This window comes from Simochromis diagramma, unplaced genomic scaffold (genome assembly GCF_900408965.1).
Source record: "Simochromis diagramma unplaced genomic scaffold, fSimDia1.1 OVJJ01000536.1, whole genome shotgun sequence".
NCBI lineage: Eukaryota > Metazoa > Chordata > Actinopteri > Cichliformes > Cichlidae > Simochromis > Simochromis diagramma.
Window position 1 is genome coordinate 301878 of NW_024387029.1, and position 25507 is coordinate 327384.

The window sequence follows — 25507 nt, forward strand, 5'->3', positions numbered from 1 at the left end:
GGCACCCATTATAACAGAATTTGTTAAATTAACAGAGTTAAAGTTAGCAGGAAGTTAGGCAGGAAGTTAGCTCGCTAGTTTCCACCTAAACATCATATACCATGTTCTGACTGAGAGATTTCTGAAAAATTAAAACGTACAGCTCTGCTATCACTTCCAACATATATGAAGACAAAAACCTAAACAGCAGTGACTTTTGTAGGGTTGCTGAAGTTGGACTAGCTGTATATAATGATGTACTTACGTGATTGCTAGTGACAACAGCTATGTTAGCATAACATTAGCACACTGAAGCTGGAGTTTGAACGCTAACCTTTTTCCATTCGATAAAAGTTAACCTGAGGGTTCCTGGGATGCTGTAAACGGACCGAACTTCAGTCAGGAGAACAATTGGAGATAATCAATCCACAATACGAGGTTAGTCATTAATATACTGCCACAAAACCGGAATAGAGCAGCTGCGAGAGAATTCAACATTAATGAATCAATGGTACGGAAGTGGAGGAAGTAAGAAGAATGAGTTGAGTAAAGTTTGACTCATCTGACTGTTTTGTTTTGCTTAATGCGCCTCATAATCTGGTGCGCCTTATTTATAAAAACAGACCCATTCATTGACAGAGCGCCTTATAATCTGGTGCACCTTATGGTCTGAAAAATATGGTAATGATACAAAAAAAACCCTATATAATAGGAATGTATGGTAATTCAGATTTCTCCCAATTTTACAGTACAACACTCCTTGAAGTATTTCTTCACTGAAACTCCTGGAGCTCAGAGCATTCCTGAGTTTGTGGTTGTTGCATTTGTTGATGAAGTTCAGATAGGTGACTCCAACAGTGTAAGAGAAGCAAAACCAAAGAAAGACTGGATTAAATTCTTTGAGGATCATCCTCAGGACCTGGAGTGGTATAGATTTCAATCTAATGAAAATTCATCACTTCTTTAAGGCTACCATTGAGACTTTGAGGCAACGTTTAACCAAACTGAAGGTACAGATTTGTTTTACTTGTTACTGCTGAAACATTTGTTTTAAATCATTTTTCATTTTTTATTTTAAAAAGCCGTTATTTTTGCATTGTTTATTTGTGGTAAAGGTATAGTTTCAGGTATAAGCTGTATTGACATCTTACGGGTTATCACAGTCACTGTTACTGTCTTTCTTTTCAGGTGTTCATATTTTGCAAAGGATGAGTGGCTGTGAATGGGATGATGAGACTGGAGAGATTAATGGATATGATCAGTATGGCTATGGCGGAGTAGACTTTCTCGCATTTGACTCGCAGACACTGACATGGATCGCTCCTAAACCACAGGCTGTCATCACCAAAATGAGATTTGATGCTCATGAACGTCGATTTGAATCAAATAAAAACTTTTAGGCCATCAGTGCCCTGAGTTTTTAAAGGAGTATTTGCGATATGGGAGGAGCTTTCTGCAGACAGCAGGTAGAATTACATAATCTAATGAAATGTAATAGAAACTTTATATGGGTTTTGTGCTTCAAAAGGTAGAGTAAAATAAAATAAAGAATGTAACACTGCCAGTCTCTCTGCAGTTTTTCCCTCAGTGTCTCTCATCCAGAAAACTTCCTCCTCTCCAGTCAGCTGCCATGCTACAGGTTTCTATCCTGACAGAGCCGTGATGTTCTGGAGGAAAGATGGAGAGGAGATTCATGAAGGTGTGGATCCTGGAGAGAGCCTCCCCAACAATGATGGGACCTTCCAGATGAGTATTGATCTCAATGTTTCATCAGTCACACCTGAAGACTGGCAGAGGTACGACTGTGTGTTTCATCTCTCTGGTATGAACGAGGACATCGTCACCAAAACTGGACAAAACAGTGATCAGGACCAACAGGGGTAAGACAAGAAGATTACTCAACTAATGTCTGAGTAACTGTAATGACTGAATAGTAATGATTTTGTGTCATTTATTGTTTCACTCAGAGATGTCAAACTTCTCAACTTCCTTGGTGTCGGCACAGTTTTCTGTTTAATATTATAAAATGCTGCCATGTGTTGTTCAACAGAGAAGCCAGCTGACACTGTGACCTTCAGTCAGTGCTGCAGTGGTTGTTCTAACTGTCACCATTAGTCACAGCTTTGGCATTTGTAGCTTACAAAAAAGAAGAAAGGTGAGAAATCTGAATGCGGGAAATATTGAGTTTAGTTTTTTCAATTCATCTCCGAAATCTTACTGCCAGATCAGTTTGGACACAAACACCTAAATTCTAAGTAACTGTAAAAGGCTCAGAGCCACAGTGAGATGATTACAGGGCATGAGAAGGATGATGTGTGAAGAAAAAAAGTACATTACAAAGGAAATGCATACAAGATATTTGTGGAATCAAGAAAAATACAAAACAAAAAATAACTGATATGGTTTATTTTTGTTTGTTTCAGTGATATGCTCTACATCCCGTAAGTAAAATCTGCTTTTATTAATCTGGAATTTTTCAGATGTGGAATGTGATTAGAGACATTATAATCAGGATTTACGTGAAAACATAGTATAGATTCATTCAGTTTCATGATACATATTCTGCTCACTTGAATGCCACTGATCTCCCTGGGAAGCAGGGTCATTTATTCAAACAGAAACCAACAATCACTACAAATGGTCTCCTTCAAAACGATAAAATATTTGTAAACTGTGTATTTTTTATCTTCCAGCTCCTGACGATGGCTCTGAGCAGTCTGAGAGACTAAATCCACAAAGTTGACTGTCCTGCAAAGAGTTCTTCACTTTACTGTCTGAATGACTTTCCCTCCAGCTGCTGCAGACACTTCCAACATTTCAAAGACATATATTAAACACACCTGTTAATAAAACACAGTTGATGATCATATTTTGCAGATCACTGAGAACAGGCTGCTACACTTCCTCTACATTAGTGCATGGTCATATAATTGTATCTAGCTACTGTGTGTACATGTTTCATGCAATTATGACTTCTGCTTCAGTATGATCTATGTAATCCCTGTATCGATGCAGCGGTATCGCAAGTCTGCTAAAACATTTGCTAAACTAAATGTTTCAACTTTATTGATTTTTATGCATCTGACAATGACAGTTTGTTAGACCTGAAGTGTGTTATTTCACTGAGACGCTGGCAGTGTACAAAGCATGCAGTATTTTTCAAATGACACCAAAACATCTGAAGGATGACAGCAACAAACTCTCATTTGGAAATAAAATGTTATGAGTTTATTATTTTATTTTTCTGTGAAAATGACTAACCCGGGATTTCCTGCATTTGATTTGTGAGGTCTCATGACCTTGATCTTTGACCACCTCTGGCTGTCTTGATTCAAACAAGGAAAACTGTTGTTTTTGATTCCACTATAACTTCCGCACTGTGTTATGTCTCATGTGTTCAAACAAACAATTTAAATAACTTGATGTTTGAACAATTACTGTTATATAGAAAATATTTTTGTTTTAGCTCAGAAGGGAAGTTTTATATGAGGAATCATATAAATTACAACTGGCTATATGACAATGATAACATTCTCTCTATCAGATGGGAGTATCAGCAAGGATCTGATAACAAACTGTCTGAAGCTGCAAGTAAAAACAGCTTGACACTGTTCAGATTAGGGATAAAAGAAAATATGCAAAAATACATCACTGATATAAGTGATCTCTTTCTACAGTTTCTGGCCTTCTGTCACAGCAGCTCTCAGGTCTAACTACTGTTACGAAATCAGTTTCCAACCCCGGTTCTTTGTATTCCTCGGGCATCCAGAGACGGCACCGGACTCAGTAGTCATTTTCACAAAAACCTTTATTCATCTTCATTTAGCATGCATCTCTAGAAGGGGAGACGTGCAAGGCCGGTGTCCCTCTGCAGATCTTGCACTCCTTTGTTTGTTACAGCCAGCTTTATAGAAGTGACCCCATCATAAAACCCCCATGGTGTACAGCAAACTCTGTGTTTGTGTGTGTATGCATGAGCACATGAGTGCCTGTGTGCATGTGGGTGTGTGAGTGTAACAGTCAAAGCACTGTGTGTGTGTGTCTCTGTGTACGTGACTTCCTGCCGGTCATAAAAGTAATCTCCTCACCCAAGCTACACCAAATTCTTCTACACAACACAGAAAACAGAGTTAACGCATTACAAACACTGAGACCCCCACTCTGCATCCACTAGGCCATTGGCCTCTTGTTGTCTTACATTTACAGATAAGGTGGAGAGTCTCCTGCAAACCTACTTCTAAGTTATAACAATTATGAGTTTTTATTAAAGGTACAAGCATCAGCTACCCCCAACTGTAGCTTCCTGTCTCCTTTTATGACAGGCAGACCCCCAGTGTCCTTAAATTCCTTTCCCTCTAAACAATTACACACACTCTCAGGCCTACAGCTAAGCCAAACTGAAACACAGACAAATCCTTCCTTATTCCTGTGATCTAAACAAATTTAACACATATTATAATAACTATTTTCTTGTACTCACACTACAAATAAAGAATACCAGAAAAAAATTCTGATTCTAACGGTGTGTTCACACCGAACGCGATGGACGCGAATAGAGCGTCAGGTTTACATGTAAAGTCAATGGAAAGGCGCGACGACGCGCGATTGCGGGTCCCGCGAAAATCGGAAGCAGATTTGCGTCGCGAAAACGGCAAACGCGTGAAACGCGCGTCAGTGTAGCGCGTCTGGCGCGTTTGACGCGCGAATAAAACCACGCACGTGAGTTTTTGTGTTGCATTTTGTGCATATGCGCGTTTCGCGTCTACCGCTCGAGTTGGAAAAATCTGAACTCCAGCGTCAAATCGCGCCGCGACAACCAATCAGGAGCCTGGTGACGTGGCTCTGACCTAGGTCAAAGGGGCAGATCCAGCCAAAGCCCTTCATTCTTCATTCAGTATGGAGGAAAAGCTAATCAGTGCTGTGGCTAATCACCCCGAGCTGTATGATGCCAGCTACTATTTCTACCGAGACAGGAATAAAAAGGACCTAGCTTGGAGACACATAAGTGAGGAGATCAGGCAACCTGGTAAGTTCATTCCTTCTTCTTTTTAATTTTCAGACTGACCCGATGAAGCCGTGCAAAAGCTAGCAAGCCCGCCTACTGTCCCGCGATTTTCCCACTGTTGTACAAATACCTTTCCGCTAACCAGATAATGCGTTTATTCAGAGGACATCTGCAGGAGAAAGTGGAAGAGCCTCAGGGACACCTATAATAAGGAGAAAAGGACAGAGAAGGAGAAGAGGAGTGGGTCTGCAGCAGGATCGGGGAGGAGATGGAAGTTCTTCGCGGTCATGGGGTTTCTGGACCCCTTCCTCACCCCGCGGGAGACTAGCGGAAATATGGTGCGGACCGTGGAGAACTTCTCCCCCGAGGACCAGGGACAGCCCGGAGAGGCAGCAGGGGAGTGTCAGTCAGAAGGTATGTTTACAATGAATTAATGTAGGCAGTTAATTTATGCGTGTTGTCATACAGGAGTATATTTTGTTTATTAATAAAGAGTATACAGTAGTCCCGCTGTTCATCCGTCACTGCCTCGCCTTTTCGCTGATTTTTTTTTATTGCACCGTACAGCTTTCAACAATGCGCATTGCATTGTGCAGCCCAAATGACAAATCTCCGTGTCGTGTCTCCTGCACTTGCCAAACTTATCATGTTTGGTTTTGATAGCCATCATGTCCAATAGAAAAAACAGCACAAAAACACCCATAACTACGACCCTCATTTGGAAATAGACACCTGCACCGGGAGCGAAAAAGGCACACAAAAGTGGCGCCGCAGACGGAGAAAAAGCGCGGCATAATACTTTTACGTTTTAAAATCGACAATGGTTTGCACTTTAGTGATGGGATTTCCGGCTCTTTTTAGAGATCCGGCTCTTTCGGTTCGGCTCACTAAAAAGAGCCGGCTCTTTCGGCTCCGAACCGGCTCTTCAGGTTGTTTTGTTGCTTTAATTAATTTATTATTAACAATAATATAAAATTATGCACAAAAGGAATTACTAATGTAAAAAAAAGTGGTTTTATTTATATATGTTTATATATAAATATATGCGGTGGCCCCTAGAGACAAAACACGTACAAACTCCAAAACACATTTCTAGCATGAACTGAACTTCCAAAGCAGAGCTACTAGATCACTTAAATTACACAATTGAAAGCATGTGTGTATTGTTTGTGTATTTATACACAGGCACTCATATATATTCAAATAATTTAAAAAAAAGTTCATTTACCTGTTACTACCACACACCAAATCCGGTCGTTGGTACTTGCTGGCTTGTGCAGCCACAAGATAACAAAAGCTCAACACTGCACCCAGCATCCTGGAGCACTTCTGTTGTCTTTTGTACGTGTTTTGAGTTTTTATGTGCTTCGGAGTTTGTACGTGTTTTTTCGTGTTTTTACGTGTTTTGGAGTTTGTACGTGTTTTTTCATGTTTTTACGTGTTTTGGAGTTTGTACATGCTTCAGAGTTCGTACGTGATTTGAAGTTTGTATGTGCTTGTCTCTAGGGGCCACCGTAAGGGGCCACCGTAGAAAACAACACAAAACACTGCAACCCACAACACAATTAAATATAAATTATAATATGAAAACAAAAAGAACATGCATATTCTCTGTCATATGGACCTGCATGAATAAACTTTCTGAATCCTTTATCATCCGCAACTGAAAATAGTTGTGGATGATTACTATACCTTTCTAATGTGACGTTGTTGTCCCTGGCTCTCTTTCTCTCTCTCTCTCCGTCTGGCTCTGTTCCTGTGCTACTGAGTGTAACTACCGCCCCTCCCCCCTCTGCCCAGCATAAAGCACAAGGCTCACGTGCACAGTGAAGCGGAAAAAAAGTGCGAGATAGAGGGGGTGAGAGAAAGAAAGAAAAAAAAAACCACGTGACGGCTCGCAATAAGGAGCCGGCTCGCGTCGTTCACGTCAAAGAGGCGGCTCTAAGAGCCATTTCGTTCGCGAACGACCCATCACTATTGCACTTCAAGAATCAACTTGTAAGAACTGTGACTACTGTTCATGTGCTGCAATAAATGAGAGACCACTGTATATAATAATAAGTATATAATAATATAATATTCTCTATGACTATTGTCTTCAACCTGTTAACATTTAATATTGTCTTGATAGAGTCAAGTAATCATGCAGCAGAGTCCTCCCCTGTTGCTTCTCCTGGCTCCCCAGTCCCTGGTCCCTCCACTCCTGCTGCTGCACCCACAGGTAGAGCAGGGCGATATGGCCAAAAATATTTATCACGATATATATTTGAAAATTTGTGATAACGATATAACTGACGATATAATTGATGCGAGACAAAATACAACTCCACAACATTACTAGCGCAAAAAGACAACCTTCCATTTATTTTCACTTAAACAAGAAGCTGGTTTTTATGTACATTAAAGCTTTATAAAAATGTAACAGTGCAAATGCAAATTCCTTGCTGAAAGTTTAACCAAAAGGCATTTCCAGTAGAAATGGGCTGACATATCCTGAGCATAACCATGTATAATATCCACTGAAGTTAAAAAGAGGTGCTTTGCAACATTAAACTGCAGTGTGCAGTACGTATTTTTCGGACCATAAGGTGCACGGGATTATAAGGCACATTAAGCGAAACAAAGCAGTCAGATAAATCAAACGTTATTCAACTCATTCTTCTTGCTTCCTCCACTTCTGTACCATTGATTCATTAATGTTGAATTCTCTGGCAGCTGCTCTATTCCCATGTTGTTGCAGTATATTAATGACTAACCTTGTATTGTGGATGGATTATCTCAGTTGTTCTCCTGACTGAAGTTTGGTCCGTTTACAGCATCCTGCCATGCGATTGCATTTGTCCCTAACCATCAGGAACCTTCACATTAACTTTTATAAGTGGAAAAGTGTTAGTGTTCGTCCTCCAGCTTCACTGTTTATGTTATGCTAACATAGCTGTGTCGCTAGCGATCACGTAGCACATCATTATATACCAGCTAGCCCAACTTCAGTAACCCTACAAACGTCAATGCTGTTTAGTTTCCTGTCTTCATATATGTTGGAAGTGATAGCAGAGCTGTACGTTTGATTTTTTTCAGAAATCTCTCAGTCAGAACATACAATATCATGCTTAGGTAACTAGCGAAACTAGCGAGCTAACTTCCGCTAGCTTCCTGCTAACTTCTAACTCCGTTAAATGTAATACATTTTGTTTTCATGGATGCCTGGAAGTTAAACTTCATAGTTACACCTGGTAAAGCAGCAATGCTGATCGTTTTATTAAAGATGAAAGAATTTAGACAGTTTTTAAGTCTCAGTGATGCTGCAGTGTTCGTTTGACCTGAAGCATACGGAGTTTAGGACCCAGATTACTCCCAGATTTAAGAGCAACTTAGTCCGACAAATACGACAATAACGACGGCCGCTTGCATGTTCTGCAAAAAAATGTGCTTTGTCGTGTATCTGACGGACAAACACCAAACCAGTTCCACATCACTGAAGTTGCACCATTTTTACAAACTAATTCTGGTTCATCTGTTTCACTCAACAATCGGCCATGTGCGTATGAAAACAAAGGCTCTGCGCATGCGCGTTTTACTCATATTCTATCGCGATATTTCATTTTCCTATCGTTGCCTAACATTATACCGGTATTACCGTGAACGGTATAATATGGCCCAGCCCTGCCCACAGGTATGAACATCAAGCACTGATAGCTTTTTACTTGCTTGGATTCCCTTGTGATCACCTTTACTAAATATCTACAACCAATCTGTTCATATCCTGGTTTTTTTCAATTTTGAAAATGAAAATCTAGTAGCAGCCTTCTCATTACTTTGTGGTGTTTTGTGCTGTGTTTTACAGGCCCACAGAGGAGGACAGCTCGAAGGCGGGCGAAGGACGGGTCCCAGGACGGTCCATCGGCGGTGGAGCTGGCTATCCTGGAGTCCCTAAAGAGGCTACGCCCGTCTCCAACAGAGCATTTCCTCCTCAGCCTTGTTCCTGCTCTGGAGAGCATGTCGCCTCAGACACGAGAATTCGTGAAATTTCAAATTTATAAATTAGTTTTTGAAAACAGTGTGTTAAATTTGGAAACATTGGACCCTAATGATCAGTAGTTTTCTGATGAGGCAGCAGGCTCTCCAGGGCAGAAACAATGTGCTTATTCTTCTCCTCCTTCTCCCTGAGGCTCTTCCACTCCAAACTGGGTCCTTTTTATTCCTGTCTCTCTGTAAATAGTTAAATTTCATATATTTATGTTTAATGTTTTTGTTACTGAATTTATATATTTTATCAAATAAACATTTATAATGACAAGTGTCTCTGTTCTACTACACAGCAAATATTGGCACCCGACTTGACACATGTAGAATTTATTTCATATTATACTAATGACAAATATACTAATACAGTGGGATGCAAAAGTTTGGGCAACCTTGTTAATAGACATTATTTTCCTGTATAAATCGTTGGTTGTTACAATAAAAAATGTCAGTTAAATATCATACAGGAGACACACACAGTGATATTTGAGAAGTGAAAAGAAGTTTACTGGATTTACAGAAAGTGTGCAATAATTGTTTAAACAAAATCAAGCAGGTGCATAAATTTGGGCACCACAAAAAAGAAATGAAATAAATATTTAGTGTATATCAATGTGTGTGTCTCCTATATGATATATGGGGTGCCTTTGTCTGGACGTGCTTCCCATCCAGAGCTCCACAGCACAGAGGAAAGTTCCAGCGCTCCTGGAATCCCTCTGTGATGGACCGCCAGTCTCCAGGTGAAGGCACAGCCATGAAGTCGTCCACTAGACAGTCCCAGATGGACGTCGCTGCCTGGGGGGTGATCTGGCTCACCGTGGACACACCGACTCTGAAACTGAACGTGATGGTCCTGAAGGAGTCCCCGGTGACAAGGAACCTGGACAAAATTGTTCAAAATTAGTATTATGTGTACTGCAGTTACAAAATACATTATTCAAATTCCAAAATACTTTTGTGATGTCAGATTTAAATCACAAAACTTAAATCTTACATAAAACATTTTGTAATTATAAGGATAATTACAAAATGTATATTAGATAATATCTAAAACAGTTGTGTTTTGTTTTAACTTTAACATATCATAATTTGATTGGTAGCAACTTTTGCCACTACAGTGTGCCAATCACTCATAATTCCTAAACATGTCAATCAGGTAGGAATGAAGTAAGACATTAATAGAAATAAAGAGTTGTATGTTGACATGTAGCCCTTTCCTTGCTTAAATCATTAATATTTTTGAAAAATTAATCTGTAACAAGACATAGCTTATCAAGATAGAACCATGTAACTAAAGATGAACCAAACTGTTCAGTTTTATCTAACTCTGTTTTAATAAAGGCTGGTGACCCCTGTATAGAGTCTGACAGCTGCAGGGATTATATACAAATATTCAACCAATTCACCAAGTCTCTCTGTGCCTGGGTCCTCATCACAAAACATGGCATGACAGTTTTGTACATTTTAACACAATTTAATCCCCACATTTGTGAAAGAAAAGCAAAACACTTTTTTGAAAAGTCTATAACAAAACCATCAAATCTGATAAAGGTTATTTAAATGCTGCTAAAGACTACTACTGCCAAAGAAGAATGGATTTGAATTTAAAAAAAAAAAACATATCCTAACCTTAATTACTGCAGGAGAATAATGAATGATGCACACAGTGAGTAAAAAGTAAACTGAGTTAGGGCTGGGCCATATTATACCGTTCACGGTAATACCGGTACAATGTTAGGCAACGATAAGAAAATGAAATAACGCGATAGAATATGGGTAAAACGCGCATGCGCAGTGCCTTTGTTTTCATATGCACACGGCCGATTGTTGAGTGAAATGGATGAACCAGAATTGGTTTGTAAAAATGGTGCAACTTCAGTGATGTGGAACTGGTTTGGTGTTTGTCCGTCAGATACACAACAAAGCACATTTTTTTGTAGAACATGCAAGCGGGCCGTATTTTTTTGGACTAAGGTGCTCATAAATCTGGGAGTAATCTGGGTCCTAAACTCCCTCCGCTTTAGGTCCCAAAGTCAAACAAACACTGCAGCATCACTGAGAGTTAAAAACTGTCTAAATTCTTTCATCTTTAATAAAACAATCAGCATTGTTGCTTTACCAGGTGTAACTATGAAGTTTAACAGCCAGGCATCCATGAAAACAGAATTTATTACATTTAACGGAGTTAGAAGTTAGCAGGAAGCAAGCGGAAGTTAGCTCGCTAGTTTCGCTAGTTACCTAAGCATGATATAGCATGTTCTGACTGAGAGATTTCTGAAAAATTTAAACATACTGCTCTGCTATCACTTCCAACATAAATGAAAACAGGAAACTAAACAGCAGTGACGTTTGTAAGGTTACTGAAGTTGGGCTACGTGATCGCTAGCGACACAGCTATGTCAGCATAACATAAATAGTGAAGCTGCAGGATGAACGCTAACACTTTTCCACTCGATAAAAGTTAACGTGAAGGTTCCTGATGGTTAGGGACAAATGCAATCGCATGGCAGGATGCTGTAAACGGACCAAACTTCAGTCAGGAGAACAATTGAGATAATCCATCCACAATATGAGGTTAGTCATTAATATACTGCAACAACATGGGAATAGAGCAGCTATGATAGAATACAGCATTAATGAATCAATGGTACAGAAGTGGAGGAAGCAAGAAGAATGAGTTGAATAAAGTTTGATTTATCTGACTGCTTTGTTTCGCTTAACGTGCCTTATAATCCCATGCACTTTATGGTCTGAAAAATACGTATTTGACTTTTTTATTTGGCACACTGCAGTTTAATGTTGCAAAGCACCTTTTTTTTAACTTCAGTGGATTTTATACATGGTTATGCTCAGGATATCTCAGCCCATTTCTACTGGAAATGCCTTTTGGTTAAACCTTCAGCAAGGAATTTGCATTTGCACTGTTAAATTTTTATATAGCTTTAATGCACATAAAAAAACAGCTGCTTGTTTAAGTAAAATAAATGGATGGTGTTTTTTTGCGCTAGTAAAGTTGTGGAGTTGTATTTTGTCTCGCATCAATTATATCGTCAGTTAAATCGTTATCGCAAATTTTCAAATATATATCATGATAAATATTTTTGGCCATATCGCCCTGCTCTAAACTGAGTGCATTTGGACAGAGATTCACTTTTAATGTGTATGCATAATATAATACAGATAGATAAAAATACACTCCAAAAATAGAAGTCCTTGAAATGTACAAAATATTATTAAAAAATTAGAAAGATTGAGACACCTTGGCCTGTGGTATAATGTATACAATGTATGAAAGATCTTTACTGCAGATACTACTATGGCTCTGCAGATTTTTTCTTTTCTTTTAACCTATGTCGCCTCACCTTGAGGTTGGTGAATCTATCTATCACATTTTGGTGGTCAAGTCTCTCAAGCATCTCTTTCTCAACTGACATCACATTATACGAATGCAGCCGACAAATGCGTCCTCCTTTTCCCCGAATTTGAAGGATGGGTCGGGTGTGTCCTTCGTGGCCCACCATATCCCAGAATTAATAGTGCGGCCCAGCCAAACTCCAGTTTCCAACAATGGCGGCCGCTACTAAGTTTTAAAATTACTCTTACTAATCTTTCTGAGTCACAAAATAAACTTTTAACATATTTTCAGGTGAGAAAGTAGCTGTGTAAACATCAAATATCTGCTTGGTTTATCAAGATATTGCATATTTGCAAAAGTGCTTCGACGTTTCCGGAGACGTCTGTTACCCACCAGCTCGATAGCTAGCCGGGAGCTCGAGGGTCACTGAAGCCGCCGAGAATGGCACAACTCCGGGCACATCATTTTCAGATCACCGCGGACTTTCGCTACCTGGGTTAAACGTAATATATAAGTCACTTAGACAACCTAAAAATGTTATTGTTTGGCTATTTTCAGTGTTTTATTTGTTTGTGAGTAAATCGGTTTGGCTGAGATTAACGTTATTACATTAGATTAGATAAAATAAAACTTTATTAATCCCCCAGGTGGGTTCCTCCTTGGTTTTCACACAGCTGACTAAACGTCAAACAGAAAACTGATTAAAAAGAAGTATGAGATGGTCGAGAATTTACGCCTAGATAGCAAGGAGCAGACGGCCAAGTTTATTAAACTCCACCGAGACAGCGGTGACGCTAATCAGAAGGCTAGACTGTCCAATTTCCCCAGCCGTTTACTTCCGGCCTACCCAACCTTCCGAGGACCCGGCCCACGTAGACCGCGAAGGCCGGGTCCTCAGGAGGATGCAGCCCATGAATTTGGATTTTTCTCCCGCTGTTGGGTCAGAGGCGGTAAAATGGCTCCTTCAAAGTTGCAGAACCTGCCGCTTCAATTATGTAATGTTCTAAGATGGCGGCACATTACATACCCTTACAGCCTAAATAATGAGGCTGTTTTAACCGACTGATTTGTGAGAACTAACTGCACCTTCCGTAACAGACTCAGAAATACTAACACGCCGAATGAAGCTAATGAAACACCACAATAAAGTGTAGCATACAGTCAAATGACCCACTGTCATTTCAAACTGGGTCTATAAAAGCACTAGGCATTAGCATTGGGTTGTCAGGGCTAGGAAAGTGGGCGGAAGTTCAGAAGTGAGCCAGAAACGTAAGAAAAAAGAGGCGTTCACTGGTAGTGGGAAATTACACAAAATGGACCTTGAGAATGTAAAAAATGTATGTCAATTTAATAATAATTTTACAGTATTTTTTGCCACAGAAAAAAACTAGCAGAAATTAAATTTTTAAAGTTGAATAAATATTTCAAACATGATTATTTAAATTTGAATTAATGATAAAAGTTATAAATCAATATAAGGTCATTGTGTTAAAATGTGATGTATTAATATAGATTTGTTTAACTGACTGAAGCAATGACAACAGTCATCTCCTGAACACCAACACCAAGTAGGTGGTAAAGAGTTCACCAGGCCTAAAAAAAACAAAACAAAACAATGCAGGACAGTCTGCAAAGATGTCGAGTCAGTCAGACATTGTGCAGAGCAGATGAGGAAGAAGTTGTAATCTAAAATGGAGAACAATCATCTCACTGCACTGCAGGACTCAGAGGTTCAGGAGGGTCTTTATCCCCATTGCCATGAGGCTTTTTAACAGCAACTACTCACATGTTCTTCTCACATTTATTTATTTTATTCTAATAAACATTGGTAGTAATCATATGAATTCTGAGCTAAATGGACTTGCCCTGATAGGCTTCAGCCAGCACAGAAGCTAATACAGCACAACACTTAGGGAAGTTGAAAATGACTGGAGTAATTGGAAGTGTCTCCACCTGAACACAGTGAGCTGATGATCGAGTTCACCAGACCTAAAACACATAACAACTGCATAGATGGAGAGTACATACACTGCGCAGAGCACATTAGGAGGAAGTTATGTGATATTAGGGCTGCACGATTTTGCATAAAATGAGAATCACGATTTTTTGGCTTAGAATTGAGATCACGATTCTCTCACGATTTTCTTTTCCAGTATAAATATTTATTGTATACAGTATAAATTCCAGTATACAGTATAAATTCCAGTATAAATATTTCCAGTATAAATATTTATTGCATTTATTAACTGCACATCAACTTCGTAACAGTTGAGACTGAACATAAAAACAATAAATAAACATAAAAACAACAAATGTCTCACGTTTTGTTGTTGCCGCAAAATGTTGTACTGCTTGAAATTCCGTCTCCACCGTTGCTCGACACTGCGTGTATAGAGCAGGTAGTGCAACAATAGAAAAATAGTTGCGGGACGACACTGTGTAGCGTTTGTCTAGGGTGTTGATCATTTTCCTAAATCCCTCGTTTTGCACAGTGTTGATGGGAGCCATATCTTTGGTCAGGTGATAAGTGATAGCCTCCGTAATTTTTTTGTGCCTGCGGGAGTTCGACGGGTATAGGGAAGCGCTGTATAAGGTTCCCGTTATTGATGTTTGGGTGGTTGACCGGGACGGATTTTCTCCTGTCACTTTCTCGTCATCCCTGACATGCTCTCCGTTGTTTTTTCCCTGCTAATTTTAGCATCACACGGTACAGCTTCTGTATCACGTGGTATAAGGCTCCGCCCTTGTCATTTGTTGAGCAGGAAGAGTGAGCGCTTGTTTTCATGCAGATTACGTCCCGGATCAAAATGCGGTACAATGTCGTCATCTTTTTTTCTTTTTTTAAATCGTTGTCATTTGGAAATGAGATCGCACATAAGTATGAATCGAGATCGCGATTTTCTAACGATTAACCGTGCAGCCCTATGTGATATACACTGCTCAAAAAAATAAAAAGAACAAAAATAAGACATGCCAGATCTGAATGAATGAACTATTCTTATTAAACACTTTATTCTTTACATAGTTGAATGTGCTGACAGCAAAATCACACAAATTATCAATGGAAATCAAATTTAGCAACCCATGTAGGTCTGGATTTGGTGTCACAAAAAACACTACAGGCTGATCCAACTTTCATGTCATGTCCTTAAAACACATCAAAATGAGACTCAGTAGTGTGTGGGGTCTCCAGGTGCCTTTATGACCTCCCTACAATACCTGGGGGATCCTGAGGGATCTCCTCACAGACCTGTACTAAAGCATCCACCAACTCCTGGACAATCTGTGGTGCAACATGGCGTTGGTGGATGGAGCAAGACATGATGTGCCAGATGTGAACAATTGGATTCAGGTCTGGGGAATGGGGGGATGAGTCCATAGCATCAATGCCATTGTATGGCAGGAACTGCTGACTCACTCCAGCCACAAATGGGAGTCAGGCTACCTCTGACAAGCACATGGAGGGGTGTGGTGTGGCCCCGCAAAGAAATGCCACTATATTTTAACTAAATATAGTTGAAATATAGTGGTTGAAATGTATATATATTATTTAGATCAATAACATTTTATTATTTGGCTTTTTTCAGTGTTTTATTTGTTCGTGAGTAAATTGGTTTGGCTGAGATTACAGATGAATAAACGTCAAACAGAAAGCTGATTAAACAGAAGTGTGACATGATTGAGAATTTACATCAGTGACCTGTTATATTTTAGATAACAAGGAGGAGATGGCTGAGTTTATTAAACCCCACCAAGACAGCTGGTGACACAAATCTGAAGGCTAGACCGTCCAATTTCACAGCCGCTCACTTCCGGCCTACCCACCCTTCGGAGGACCAATCCCAAGTAAAGGCCGGGTCCTCAGGAGGATGCAGCATATGAATTTGGACACCCGAAACACTTCGATTTAGCAATACTATATTTAGTGAAAATGTTATGATTTAGTAGAAATATCATGATTTAGCAGAAATAGTATGATTTAGCAGGTGAGAATCAGCTGTGTTGGATCAAGGATACATCACAAACATGCAGGATGCTGGCCCTTGAAGCTTGGAGTTCCCCACCCCTGCTTTAATACATTGAGTATTGTTAGATAAATTCCTGGCCTTATTAATAAAATGTGAATAACTTGTTTAATTGATATCATAACCACCCAGAAGTCTTGACTTGATCATTTGTCCTTCCATAATTATTTGAATAAAACAGCAATTCAAGCATGAAAACAGCAGGAATGTTAAAATAAATAATGAATTTAATTTGTTGGCTTCTGCAAAGCTACCAAATGAAATATTGTTTATGGACTTGCCCCCTTTAATACACACAGAAAATACAATATTGAGCTTTGATCTTTGTTTCTAGGTGTGTTATTAATGTTTTCAAACTGTTTAAGAAAAACATATATAATATTTCAGCCTTCTAAATAACACACACATAAAAACATTATTATTTGATGTTGAACATACAGATAGGCAGTTGTTGGCCTACAGGAGCAGTGTTCTTTATCGAAGGTTTTAAGTGCTTAAAAAGTCTGTTAAGCTCTGTACAGAGCATGCAATGTAACTGTACATTAGAGAGTGTTTTATAAACCATGTCTTCTGTTTCATTTAATAAACATGAGACTGCTTTATGCATTTTCAGCTATTTACTAGATTTGATCAGATTACAAAACACTTAGCACAAGACTGCAATTGAAACTATAACTTTTAAATATTGTTTAAATGAATGAACATAGCAACATGTAATAAAAAATTCTAAACATATATAAATAAAATATAAATAAAAACAATTTAATTCATTCTTTATAATATATCATTTTTCAAACTTGAACATTTTAAAAAATACAAACAAAACAAATGAACTATATATATATTTATTCTGTGTTTTTTTATGTCTACTATTTGTTTTCCTTTGTTTTTTACAGTAACGGTGATCGTGGCCTTCTCAAACTCCTCCTCGTAGGGCTTACACATTTCCCCTTCAATGAAGAGGGTTTCTCCAGTTTGAAGGAGAACTTGTAGTTGGGTGGACTGCTCTGCAGTGGCCACACCAACTATAGTTACTTCTGTCCTTTCATCTTCCTTTGTCTGTCGATACACAAAAAGCATATATTTAATATGGTAATCACGTCTTGATGCATGCTCAATGATCCATGTAAGTAAATCCCAAAAGGTTGATTCTGTTCATCTGGACGTAGCATTTTCAAGTGGGAGAAATGTTTCGTCACTCATCCAGGTGACTTCTTCAGTCTCATTTAACCAATCTTTTAAACAGTACATTGCATAATGACTGAAACTAGCCCACTGAAGGAACAATAGGCTGGGAGGTCAGTTCATTGATCAATAATATACAAATTGTCATGGGCACTGATCAAAGACCACAGAAACCTGCAGTCCGCTGAGACTGAAGAAGTCACTTGGATGAGTGACGAAACGTTTCTCCCACTTGAAAATGCTACGTCCAGATGAACAATCTTTTGGACCACCTATAATTCTAAACATTTTGGTAAATGACATTGCTATTACATGTTGGTACAAACATATGGCTTCTTCATACCTCAGTCTTTATATAGGAGGTCGTCTGGAGCTGTACACCATAGGCAGAGCGGTGCACTTTGACGTGGGAGACCTTTATCTGATCTCCCACATGAACATCGAGATTTGATGCCTCCCTCCACAAGGAAACAGTCATGGTATGCCCATCCTGAAATCACAAAAATGACAGAATGAAAGATTTATTTATTAACTAATACAAATCTCAAATATGCCTATTTTCACCATTTTCAATATTACACTTTAGTTGCACCATTACCTGCTTTAGCTGGAGCGTTTGTATAGGCACCTGTTGTTTGCCTACGACAACTTTCCTCACTGCCGAACACTAAAAATTCAATTAAAATATAATGTCAGTTATAGTGATTGCATAAATCTGTGTGTGTACATCTATGTGCGTCTTTCTTGACTTACTACATCTATTATTTTATTATTGTTGTTAATGATAAATCTACAACCATTTACAAAATAATAGCAGTTGATCTTGTTCTCACAATTTTGTGTTTGCTTGACAAGAACAATAAAATTATTATTTTTACTTTTAAAGACAAAAAAGTAATGGTTTCTTTGAAAACCTAAAGTAATATCAATTCTGATGGAACCACAAATATTTACCTCCACAACCTCCCCTTCCACTGTAATAAGCCCTCCAAACATTGGGCTCATCTTCAGTGGTGTTGCTGGGGAAGGTGGATCAAGAAGCTCCTCCGCCTTTGTGATGAGGGCCTCTGTGACTGCAAGGGCAGGAGCTTTAAAAAGCTGTGTCCTCGCCGTAATGTTGATTAGATAAGGGGGAGCTTGGCCCCTCAGCTCATGTCCCCTCATCATATAAGACATGCCCTCTTTGACTTTGGATGAGAATTCCTCAAACAAAGTAATTTTTGCCACTGTCTCTCCGTCAGTGATTGCTGCCACTGTATTTTTTTTGGTTAACAGTGGTTTGACCACTCCATCTTGGATATCCCATAGTGATGGGATTTCCGGCTCTTTTTAGAGAACCGGCTCTTTTGGTTCGGCTCACTAAAAAGAGCCGGCTCTTTCAGCTCCGTGTGTAGCCACTAGGTAACAAAAGTTCAACACTGCCCCTAGCATCCTGGAGCACTTCTGTTGTGTTTTGTACGTGTTTTGAGTTTTTACATGCTTTGGAGTTTGTACGTGTTTTTACGTGTTTTGGAGTTTGTACGTGCTTCAGGGTTCGTACGTGATTTCAAGTTTGTATGTGCTTTGTCTGTAGGGGCCACCGTAAATATACTTTTATTTATTCACTCCACATAAAATGTAATTGTTCTGTCCCAAGTAAAAGATTAAAAAATGGTTCATAATAATTTAGTGATAAAATGTCATATTTCATCTGTGGTAATTTATGTTAAAAAAGAGAGTCATTTAGTTAAAAATATGTTCTATACAGTCAGCATTGGTTTTTCTGTATCTTATTTTGAAGGAGTAATCTGTGTTCGCAATGCATTGTGGGAAGCTGACGCTGCAGTCAGTCGGAAAAAAGCATTGTACAGAAAACCTGCCTATCTGTGTTTAAACTTCATCTCCTGTGGCCTGAATCTTTATATACACCATTGAAAGCAATGGCTGTAAGTTTAATACATGTTCTGGTTTGTTTTATATGTTTTATAACAGCTGATTTAGAGATCGCTTTGTGAATGTGTTTGTGCCAGGAATTAGCCTTATCCCAGAAGCGGATTTTGCTTAGAGCATGGTCTATTAACATAGCAATGATTGTCACTACCCGATCCGTACCGGAAACCCGATCGGTACCCCTGCATGCGCAAATCTTACGTCACTTCCTCTCTTTGCCAACATTGCGACATTCAATATATTTGAATGATACGGTTAGCGCCCAGTTAGCTCCTAGCATTTCTCAACAGCTCTGCCTCCTTTTCGACTGCCCGGGACATTTAAACAATGGATAATCCGTATACAAAGAAATTCATGCTTTTCTCCTCAACAGAGAGCGTCCCCCGATTGAGCAACAGCGCCATAAAATAAGAAGAATGGCGCCTAATTACAGAGTTAATAATGCAGACTTTGTAATATCTCACGTGTAGATTCATCAGCCAGATTAAGTGTTTACTGACAATTGACAGTGATAGCGCACATCATCATCACTATTCCAACAATCCTCTCCTCACAGACAAGCATAAACACACTCGACTATCGCTAAATCAGATTTATCACACGTTTGTAATGACGATAATTCAGTTTATAATAGGGTTTATTCGCTCGGTCAGCAGGTGGCGGTATCCTCATACACTGGGGAGTAAACTGCCATTAAACGAACAGAAGAAGAAGAAAACATCTCCACATGCGCGGTACGGATCGGGTAGACCCGATTTGTACGGTCAGACTTTACACATGTGCAGTAAGGATCGGAGAGTCCTGATCCGTAACTTTCTTTTTATTTTTCGTTTTTGTCTACATTGTACTGAAATGCTTCATTATTGCAAATATTTTAAGATATACTTGTTATTCTTAACATCTTAACAGATACTCTGACCCATAACTATCGTAAAACGCTACGACCGGAAGTAGAAACCTTTCGCGCATGCGGGGTACCGATCGGGTTTCCGGTACGGATCGGGTAGTGACAATGATGCTAGCGATCTAATTTGCATATCAGAGGATTGTTAAAACTACTGTTTATCATTAATTAGCAGCTAAGACTAACTTTGATACATGTTTTCTGTCACTAACTATTTCTTTTGTGCATTTATTTCACAATGTCAAAGAGCTAAAGGATATTTTATTTTCTGGTTTATCTTTTAGTTTCACTCAACACTTTCATCGAGCTATTCAAGCCACAGTTGTAAAAGATTGTAAGCCGTCGAGAAGACTGTAATAAAGGAGCAAGACGCTCAGTTTCCTGGCTCATGAAAATTGAGTTTGGCTTGCTGTTGACCTGCGTTAACATACACAGTGTATCCAACACGTAGCGATAACAGTACAGTAATAAATAAATCATATAATACAAAAATCAACTATTCACATTTCAACTTTTAACTATTTACATTTTCAGCTTTTTCCTTTTACAAATTTAAAGTGAAACAACACAAAACACTGCAAACCACAACACAATTAAATATAAATTAAAATATGAAAACAAAAAGAAGATGCATATTCTCTGTCATATGGACCTGCATGAATAAACTTTCTGACTCTTTTATCATCTGCAACTGAAAATAGTTGTGGATGATTACTCTACCTTTCTAATGTGAGGTTGTTGTCCCTGGCTCTCTTTCTCTCTCTCTCCCTCCCGCTCTGTTCCTGTGCTACTGCTACCGCCCCTCACCCCTCTTCCCAGCGTAAAGCACAAGGCTCGCATGCTGAGTGAAGCGGAAAAAAAGTGCGATAGGGAGAGGGTGAGAGAAAGCGATAAGGAGCCGGCTCGCATCGTTCACGTCAAAGACTCGGCTCTAAGAGCCATTTCGTTCGCGACCGACCCATCACTAATATCCCAGCTGATCACCTGATAAATACATAAATAAAGAAATGTATTTCTATGCTCTTACTCCATAGCCACGTTCATACATGTGACCACCCATCTCCCATGCTACAGTTAGCAAACTGCTTGCTAAGTTTCGTGAAACTGGTTCAGTGTTGGATTTGGCAAAATGTGGACGCAAGAAAACTTTCACTAATGAAGAAACATCAGTGGCTGTCCTAGCTTCATTCAGCAAGAGCCCACAGCGTAGCACTCGCCACATGTCACTGGAGAGTGGCATTAGTCGAACATCCCTTTGGCGGATATTAGCTACTCACAAATGGCACCCTTACAAACTCCAGCTACTGCAGCATCTCAACGAGGATGACCCAGATCGGCGCACAGAATTTGCAGAATGGGCACAACAAAAATTGGAACAGGACCCTCAGTTCACGCAGAAGATTTTGTTCAGTGATGAGGCAAACTTTTATGTGAATGGTGAAGTTAACAAACAAAACCACCTCTATTGGTCTGACACCCACATTGGATGGATCCCTCCAAGACTGTTGGAACAACAAAAGTGATGGTTTGGTGTGGTATATGGGGTACAACAATAGTGGGTCCATTCTTCATCAAATGGAAACCTCAAGGCCACTGGATATTTGAAATTGCTACATGATGATGTGTTTCCCTCTTTATGCACTGAAGCTGGCACGTTCCCTGGGTTTTTCCAGCAAGATGGTGCACCACCACATTATGGGTGCCAGGTCGGAGCATTCCTAGATGAACAGTTTCCTGGAAAGTGGATTGGTCGTCGTGGGCCAGTTGAATGGCCCCCAAGGTCTCCCGATCTGACCCCCTTAGACTTTTATCTTTGGGGTCATCTGAAGGCAATTGTCTATGGTGTGAAGATACGAGATGTGCAGCACCTGAAACTACGGATACTGGATGCCTGTGCTGGCATTTCTCCTGCGGTGTTGCTATCAGTGTGTGAAGAGTGGGAGAGGAGGGTTGCATTGACAATCCAACATAATCCAGTCATTAAGTCTGACGTCACTAACTGTGTCTGGGCCTAAACTCCACTGCAGGTCCATATATCAAACGATCACTATGGCATTACTGAGAGTCATCTTTAATAAAATGATCAGCGTTCTGCTCTACCAGGTGTAACAATTGAGTTTAACATCCAGGCATCCATGAAAACGGAATTTATGACATTTAATGGAGTTAGAAGTTAGCAGGGAGTTAGCTCGCTAGCTTCTATCTAAATACAATATAGCATGTCCTGACTGCGGGGTTTTGGAAACAAATTAAAACGTACAGCTCTGTTATCACTTCCAGCATAAATGAAGACAGAAAACTAGACAGCAGTGACGTTTGTAGGGTTACTGAAGTTTGGCTAGCTGGTATATAATGATGTGCTACGTGACCGCTAGCGACACAGCATGTTAGCATAATATAAACAAGCTAACTTTTTTTTCCATTCGATAAAAGTTAACGTGAGGGTTCTCGGTGGTCAGGAACAAATGTAATCGCATAGCAGGATGCTGTAAAAGGACCAAACTTCAGCCAGGAGAGCAACTGAGATAATCCATCCACAATACGAGGTTAGTCATTCATATACTGCTGCATGGGCTGGGCTGTAGTTACATCCTAAGGTTTTAAAAAAAACTGAGCTTAAATAAATGATTAGTGGTAATAAAAGCCGAGGGAGGTCAACAGGGATCACTGACTGTTTTTAGGAGCTTCTTGAGATCAAATAGAAGAAAATACATAACATTAAACATGTTAACAACACAAAAGCTATATTAAACGCAGACTACTTTAGACCCGGAAGTAGGATTCATTGCGTCATCACTGAACAACCGGATAGTCAAGGGTGAAAATGAAGTTTAGTTTCCAGATTTTTGCTTGCTGTCTCATTATGCCAGCAGGTGGCCAGTACGTTAGTCGAGTCGTCTGTGTTGCTGCTCCGTCCACGCGCAGAATCATGTCAGGAAAAGTCGGGAGAAAGCGCCAGAGTCCAATTTGGGATTACTTTGAATATGACTGTGCTTTGCTTAAAGCAAGTGTCTTGTAGTGGAAAGAGACAAATTGAGGGGCAAATGAGGGACATTTCTAAAGGGAAAAAATCCCACAAACCTTAAAGTGCACTTGAAAAGTTCACACCAGAAGCCTAACCTAGCTTACCTTGAGAAGGTACGGGAGCACACTCAACCCTCATCCCCAGAAAACAGAAGCTAACCCCAGACAAGGCAGCGTGATGCATCCCGAGACAACAGGACGGGGACATCTACATAACTGTGTGAGTCAGTTGCCTTCAAAAAGTTTATCAATTCACCTGAACCAAAATTACGAACACCCGGTGCTGCAAGAATTAATAGTTAATAGTCTCAACACCCAAGGATAAGCAGAAGAGCATGACTGATAGGATGAAACTGGGATTTTGTTACACTTAATTTTTGCAAACACAACTAAAACTATAACTGAAACTAATCAAAACTAAACTGAAACTAAGGATTTTCAAAAAAAAAAAAAAACTAAACTAAACTAGCAAACAATTGGTAAAAACTAATTACAACTGACATAAAATTGAAAATCTGAAGTTGAAACTAAATAAAAATAAAAAACTAATGAAAATTGCAAAACTGTTAAAACCCTGGTCCAGACTAAGATGGCGTTGGACATCTTCAGGGCGGAAAAGGGTTGGTGTGACCAAGGTGTGGTTTGGCTTGTTGTATGTATATTTCGAGATGATCTGGCTCTGGATGGACCAGTTACCAGGGCATGGAAGGAGGACAGACTCATTAAATGAGGAGAAGGAATTTTCTGGGATTGGAGATCCTCTGGGTGAGTGGTTGACTAAAAGCATGCATAAAATAAAAGCTATTTTTTGTTATTGATTGGTAATAGATTGATAATTGGCCACATTTACAGCTGTATTGACTTGTTGTGGGCGTAGTCTACTTCATGTTTAAGCACTCTAATTAACAGATTGAAAATAGAGACATTAAAGGAAGAATATGCAGCGCCACCCTGTCAGACGCCAGTGACGGTGGGGCTCAGTGATGAATCAGGTGAGCTGCATTCATGGCTGAATCAAAACATAGATTCCCCTGCTGTGGTCAGTGAGGGGAAAACAGGGGGAAATAAAAGTAAAAGAGGCATTTATAAACGTTTATGTGTCAAATTTATAAACGGGATGAAAAGGGGGTGTTTTACTGTCATTTTAGCATCAGCATTATTATTGCATCATAATCATATAACAAGCATTGCATTGATCATTTATTGAAGCTTTTGACATTACATTACCATTTGTATTACGGTGATTGTTATAACCTCAGGTTAATCTTCTATTTACAGGTGTCAGAATGGTCATATGATCTTTCATTGCAGGTGTAACCATGATCATTTTTATACATATTGCAGTTTGTTGCTCATTATAGAGTTGTGCTCAAGTTAATAAGGGTTAAAAGCTACAGTCAACGCAATGTTTGGCTGATCTATGGACTGGAGTGACTTTGGGCATGGAAGGCCGCACGCGCTTACATAACACTGATATCATGCTATTCTTTGTGATCTTTTATTCAGTTATGTCTTTTGCCGAGTTTTAAGTAGTGGCAGCTGATTAAACAACATTCATTTAATATTACATACCTGATTCAGAGCATTACACAGATAAACTTAACAATCTGCAAAACCTTGTAGCTGCAATGTTGTGTCTCCATAAGGGACAGTTGGCTCCAGGAGATAAGTGGGAGTCAGTGCCTGTCCTCAAGAAGGAGAGCATGTTCCTTTGCTGTGTCTAAAGTAGTCAACAGGTCCATATTGAAGTGAAGTTCGTATTATTACAGGTTTTGTTTCTTGGCAATTCTGCGGACGCAGGCTATGGGCGGAGCCAGGAGTTGAACAGATCTAACATGACATTTAAATTGACTTCATTCCCTGGCACCCGATGGCAGGACTGGAGCAACGACACTGGATGGGAGAAGGTCTCATACTTTCTAAGATATGAGGTCACTAACCTTTTCTTTTAATTTTCTAGCTCCGTTGATTTGACACATGGGAATGTGTCAAAAAGGGGGGGGAAGTCGAGTTTTAACATCGAACAAGGGTTAAATGAACATTTTTATGACTTCATTTGTGTTTTTAATAACTTAGGT

At 39.5% G+C, this 25507-nt stretch overlaps 2 protein-coding genes across 2 annotated transcripts in view; one reads left to right on the top strand and one right to left on the bottom strand.

Annotated features, from left to right (window-relative positions):
* LOC120739446 (major histocompatibility complex class I-related gene protein-like) overlaps positions 1 to 25507 on the bottom strand; it is a 119401-nt gene that overhangs the window by 81456 nt on the left and 12438 nt on the right. The gene's annotated exons all lie outside the window — the stretch shown is intronic.
* On the top strand, positions 826 to 21931 carry LOC120739468 (major histocompatibility complex class I-related gene protein-like). The gene is given in 6 exon segments (XM_040041235.1): positions 826 to 989; positions 1168 to 1371; positions 1374 to 1445; positions 1556 to 1864; positions 18996 to 19004; positions 21921 to 21931. Coding segments are annotated over 3 exon segments (564 nt in total). The 5' UTR covers positions 826 to 989; positions 1168 to 1187; the 3' UTR covers position 1864; positions 18996 to 19004; positions 21921 to 21931.